The sequence below is a fragment of the Entamoeba invadens genome (genome assembly GCF_000330505.1).
Source record: "Entamoeba invadens IP1 unplaced genomic scaffold scaff_1105074726297, whole genome shotgun sequence".
NCBI classification, from domain to species: Eukaryota; Evosea; order Mastigamoebida; family Endamoebidae; genus Entamoeba; species Entamoeba invadens.
Window position 1 is genome coordinate 71,056 of NW_004440111.1, and position 6,270 is coordinate 77,325.

The 6,270-nt window shown below is 25.2% G+C and overlaps 2 protein-coding genes across 2 annotated transcripts; both read right to left on the reverse strand.

Moving 5' to 3' along the window:
- Positions 1-1,515: 1,515 nt before the first annotated feature.
- EIN_495990 (hypothetical protein) lies at positions 1,516-2,082 on the reverse strand (the record flags this gene model as incomplete). The annotated part of the gene is made up of 1 exon (XM_004253837.1): positions 1,516-2,082. One exon carries the CDS (start codon positions 2,080-2,082, stop codon positions 1,516-1,518), a length of 567 nt encoding a protein of 188 aa, XP_004253885.1.
- A 2,263-nt stretch (positions 2,083-4,345) lies between these two features.
- Positions 4,346-4,678, reverse strand: EIN_496000 (ferredoxin-2, putative; the record flags this gene model as incomplete). Its single annotated transcript, XM_004253838.1, has 3 exons — positions 4,346-4,482; positions 4,563-4,583; positions 4,633-4,678. 3 exons carry the CDS (start codon positions 4,676-4,678, stop codon positions 4,346-4,348), a joined length of 204 nt encoding a protein of 67 aa, XP_004253886.1.
- Positions 4,679-6,270: the final 1,592 nt, after the last annotated feature.

Consider the following 6,270-nt stretch of genomic DNA (forward strand, 5'->3'; position numbering starts at 1 on the left):
ATTAATTTGTTTTAGTCATTTATCTTCTGAACTATTTATTTACATTTTATTGTACTTTTATAATAAAATGAGTGTTATTGTAAATCAACAATTTACATTTTAGCCATAATACTCAACCTTATATATAACTTTTATAAGTAATTTTTGATTAAATTAAACTATTTCAATAGTTGAATATAAAAATTTTTGTTATTTTTGAAATTTAATGTAACTAATAAATTAAATTAGTACTATTGAAAATAATAAATATACAAGTGTTTAATAAGGCTTAGTTCAGCATAAGGTTAAGCTACTATTTCAACGTTTTTTGACTCACAAGGCGTAAATGATGTAGTACATATTATAACTTATTGTTAAAAAAAACATTAAAATAATTTTCTCAGTATTAATAAATTAAAAGTTATACAAATATATATAATACATACAACACCTACAACCACCACATTAATAACAATGAAATAGTCGAAGTTATTAACTTCGAAGTCAATTTTTTTCCAAACACAAAAAGTGATATTTACAAACTTTATAATTTATTCTTATACATCATCACAATTAACTTGATAGAAAATGATATAATAAGTAGTCTTATATACATTGAAAGTAGTTTGTTAAATATTTTGCCTATTTCGTTAAATGTACTTGAAATAAATACAAATTCAATTGGTCTACAATTCGCTTCTTTCAAATATACTCTCCACACAAAATCCTTTTTTTAAAAGTTATTTAAATAGTATTCTATATTATAATACCATACTTCGATAGTTCAAAAACAAAGAAGACATTTCATTTGTTCTGAAAATGAAAAAACATTAATCCAAAAAAGTTACTTTTAACTAACCATTTTATGGTCAAAAGTGGATTTGTTATTCATTTCATCAACAACTTGGGGTACCTCTTCCGAAAGTAAATTCAAATTGAAAGGGTGTTAGTAATAGGATTATTACTAATATATTTTATTGTAGGGTTTTTTCAAATACCTCACAAGTAAAAATAAAATGTATTATATATTATAACAATTTATTTATATTGTTATAATACAAAACTAATGACTCTTTATTGTTCATTATCTTTTTTTTGAAAATCAAGAGTTTTCAAAAAACAAAGAGTTTTTTAATTAAAGATAAACAAAGTATTTTTAAACAGATTTTTATGTTACTAATTATAAAAAATATAAAAGTTTTTTTGTGTAAGATAATTGCCTGAACGATTGTCAAACATAAGGAATATCAGTTTACCTTTCAAGTGAACATTATCGTTTTAATTACAATGAACGTATTAAAGTTTTTGCAAATGTTTATATATACTATAATACAGTGATTAATTTAATAATTAAAACATTCTTCTTGTGAAAACAATTTTCGGCATTCAGAAATGCACCTTTTTGTATTTCTATTTTGTATATTTGCACTCACTGCCAGCAGTTCTGAAGTTTTCGAGTCGAATCAAAACCAAAAGAAACTTAAAGTTGTTTAACTCTTCTTTAAAATAGACATTCAATGATAAAATAGACAAGTGTTATATAAATTCTCCCAATTCACCCTTTGCAATTTTGTAAATCTTTTCTTTTTTCACTTTTTGGTTGATTGCATAAGCAATTTTTGAGCCAAAAACAAGAATGTCTTGCTTAGTCGCGATTACAATTGGGAAGTTATCATTTGTAAGTTGCACAACAAACGTTGTTGAATTGATTCTTTGTATTATGCACTTCCTTTTTTCAAAAAGAATGTCTTCGAAAAAATAAATTGTGTCTTTTCTTCTTCGTGTCTGTGTTCTTCGAGTCACTGTTTTTTCTATAACTCCTTCTTTCTTGTCATACAACGCTCGCTCCTCTAAATGATCAAATAGAAATTTTTGAAAGTCGAGTTGATCACCATCAATTGTCAACGTTTTGATATTCACAAAGGGCACGGTTTTTGTGGCATATGTGTGAGGTTGGCAGATCTCAAGCTCAACATCATCGGTGATTAATGCCAAAATATAGGAAATGAGCGACGCTTCGAAATTCATTCTCTTGCGCACGCGCTCTTGTTGACCATAGTACTTCCGCATCACTTCCTTTTCACAGAGAGTAGTCTTCTCCATTTGGACAGAACTTTTTATTTTTTTGTTCCAAGAATAAAATTGATTCAAAAATCCATAAAAAATGCAAAAATAAAATGATTTCAATTTCACGTTTGGACTGTGATAAAATTGTTTTATAGTAAATGGTTGGAAAAATTAAAGTAATTGTTTGGAAGTCACAATGCCTAAAAGTCAAATCATCAAAGTAGCCTTTTTGAACACTCGCAAACCCTTCTCCACCAACAGAATGAATTCCATCTTTCTTATTGAGAAACATTCGCACATCAATGTCCAAATTTCGAGGTTATTTGGAGGATTGTTTTTTCAAAATTGTTTATAATCATGAAGAAGTATCATTGATTGGTACTTTATCGGCAAAAACTTGCACGATTATTTTAATTATTTATTTTAACTATTATCAATTACTTTGTTATTAAAAGGACATTTTTAATTTTACATTATTAAGTTGTTTGTCAATTTTCATTCCATGTCTGGTCTTATCTGTATTAATTATTTACTAATTTCCGACTTCATACCATGATGTGATCTAATATTCATTTTGTGTTCATTTAAATCTTGATGTATGATTACGAACTCAGAAAAACTTCAACGAAAAAAGGAATGATTTGTGCTTGTTAATAATGGAATTGTTGCGACAATTCGTCTAAATATTTCAAAATATTATAATTATCTAAAAATATCGCAAATAAGTGTTTGACCAAATTGCTGGAAATAATTTTGTTTTTTGTTTTAAAAAATCCATTTGTTATTTATTATAGTTATTGAACTATAATTATTTAATTTTTAAAAATTTGATTTATTAATATTTCTTAGTTCTTCCCTTTGGGGGTTTTTTTAGATAAAACCAAATTATATAATTTTTATGGTTTCATTGGGTGTTTTTGATATATTTTTTTATTTGCGATTCATGTTTATAGTTAGTTATTTTTCTAATTAAAATGTTTTAACCATTATTATAAAGAAATAAAATGTTTTTTAAAATACATTTATTTTTTTTTGATAAATTTTGTTGTAAATTATTATTGGATAATAATATTATTAGATTTATAATAAATATTTTTATTTTACTAAAATAATATAATTATTTTTAATTCTAATATAGTTTTGTGATATGTAAAATTTTATTTATTAATAATTTTTATTTTTATAAATTGTTATTAATTTTTTTGGCTTTTTATTTTATAATAATAATAAATTAAAATAAACCATATTTTTAATAACGATTAAATAAAATAAAAATGTAAAAAATTGTTTAATTATTTTAAAAATATAAATGTGTAAATTATTTTAGTATATTTACAATAAAATAGCATGTGTTAAAGCAATGATATTCGTCTCTCTTGATAACATAAGTAACAAACATGCATTTATTATAATAATAATAAATACATTATTTTTCTAAAATAAATATTTTTACGTTCTTTTTCGAATAGCTAATGAAATTGGATAATTTGATTTGTCATTTTTTTGTTTTGGTTTTTATTGCGATAATTTTTTATCGCAACTTTTTAAAAATTAGTCATAAATTGCATAATTATTGTTAATAATTTTATTTTCAAAATAACACATCGAGTATTTTATCATTTCATAAATCACAATGAATATTTTTAATTTTCTCACCACCTGTAATTGTTTAGTGTGTTTAATATTAATAGCAAGTATTTAGTCAATAATTACAAATATTATAAGGTATATTTTAAATGATAATTGATAAACATTTTATATATTTATCATAATTACAACAATTTGATATTTTAAGAAATGTTAAATAATAAATAAAAATAGTTTATTAATAATATAAAATAATAAGTTACAGTTATAATAATCTATTATAATTTAATACTATAAACTAAAATGATTAAAACTATAAATTCAAGATAAAAACTTAATACTTAAAAATTAATTAATTCAAACCAACTTTTTTTAAAAATAGTTTTATAACGAATATTTCTTAATAATTGATATAAATTAGAACAACTACCATTCAAGTTTGTCTATTCTAACAAGACAACAACATATCAAGTTCGATATATTTAAGAATACTTACTTACAACATGACAAGTCGTTTTTCAATCACAGTGGTTCTTCGAAGACAACTTTATTAACTCTATCCAAACTTAACTTAGAAAACCTGATTCAACTTCTATCCTGATTGTTCCCTTACAAAAAAGTGTTCATCTTGTGTGTAAAAAGACAAATGGAAAAAATCAGTCATTAAGTAACGACAACCTTCGTAGAAAAACACTCAATAAAAGACACAGCATTAGTCGACCGTGAGCGCATCGACAGGACACACACGTGTGCACTCTCTGCACTTGCAACAATTATCGATGTTAACAGGGGTGCTCTTTTTATTGACGATATCAAGAACTCCCGTTGGACAGATGTCGACACACGCACCTTTCTGTTATTTCTCTTTGTACGATTCGTTTCCTTTCACCCTTAATGTATTGAACTCTGACGTAATAATGTAAACAAACCACACCCAATACAATAGTCAGCTACATGTGAGTCGGTGACATAAAAACACGCAAAAATGGTTTTACAAACTGTTGACTGTTATTGTCTTCCCATCTGTGTGATAGACTTTAGACATCTCACTTTACTGTTTTCAAGTTTCTTTTGGATTTTTTCTTTTTTTTGCTCGTATTTCATTGGTTTTTTGTGCCGTTACGATATTTGTTAGGTCGTCATATGTTATTTAATTAAATATTGTTTTTTTTTTGATTTGTTGACCTTCTACTTTATTTTATTTTTTTATTATTAAAGTGCTATATTAATAATGTTATTTTTCAATTATTTGTATTAATTGAATAATTAATATATTTTTGAATTTGTAATAATTGATTAATTTATTTAATAACTTGATAGTTGTTATAGAAGGACCAATTCTTTTTAATCCTTTAAAAATAACCAACCAAATTCTCACTGAAATAGTTTATCTGTGTGGATTAATTATTTTGTGTGGACTTTTTTTTTATTTGAAACCCCAAATATTCTTTTCAACTATACAGTATGACAAGTTTAACTAAAACGACAAGTTTGGGTTAAATGGTATAAATTATAGTTCAATTATAATAAAAATTTGAACTATAACTCGAACTAATTATTTTCTTTTTTATAATCAAATTTATATAAAAAATTGAATAATTAAAAGCAAGTCAAAAACCCAAACACACATAAAGAATAAGAAAGCTATGAAATTAGTAAAGATAACTATAAACTATCACGCGATGATGATCATTAACATTTTAATGTAATCACAAATAATAAAATGTGTTATTAAGATTTATCCTATAAAGTCACCATAACTTTTCAAATATTATTCAATTATAAATTCGGTCTAACCTCCCCAAAGTGAGAAATGAATAATAAATGAAAAACATTCATTCGTTTTTATGAATGTTATTTGGTTTAAAGTCAATAGCAGTATTTCCTCATCGCGATAGGAAATATTGCCAATTTATTGTATTTGCAATAAAAATAAAGTAATACAACCGTTTATGAATAAGACAGTGTATGGTTTGACGTGTTTGAACTCAACGAGACAAACACGTTGAAACATACAAAACAATACTTAAAATGTGTTTGGGTTTTATTATTAAAGATTCGACTCTTACATAAAACTATAGAATTAATAATAATTTAAATATTATTCTATTTAATTATTATATTTTTTTTCTAGTTTAAACCACTGTTTACTATTATAATTAGTTTTAAACCATTAACATGAACCATTTAAGTCAAACTATTCCATTTAAGACAAACTTGTCTCACCATATCCTCATTATCTTAACAAAAAAAACAAATAATAGTTCAAATGAATAAATAATATAAAACTTGCCAACAATGCGTGATAAACAAATCACATGTTTATAAGAATAAACGGGGCAGACCTTTCCCACCCTCACCCCGTCTAAATATAGAATTAATTTACTATATTTTATAATTTTTTAATTATAATTATAGTAAATGGGCGTTTTGGAAGATATTAGGTCTGGTTCCCGAATTCAGGAAATGCCGAAAATTCACCTCGAGTTAGTGGAAACTGAGAAAGACGGAGCATTGAAAAGAAGGTTCTAAAGGCCACACTCAAACAGTCTGTTTGTGCACCGTTTCACCCACTTTCCAAGTCCTCCCTTGGCGCGGATCCCCCCTGACCCCCCCCGCAAGCGGGGGGGGGGGGAA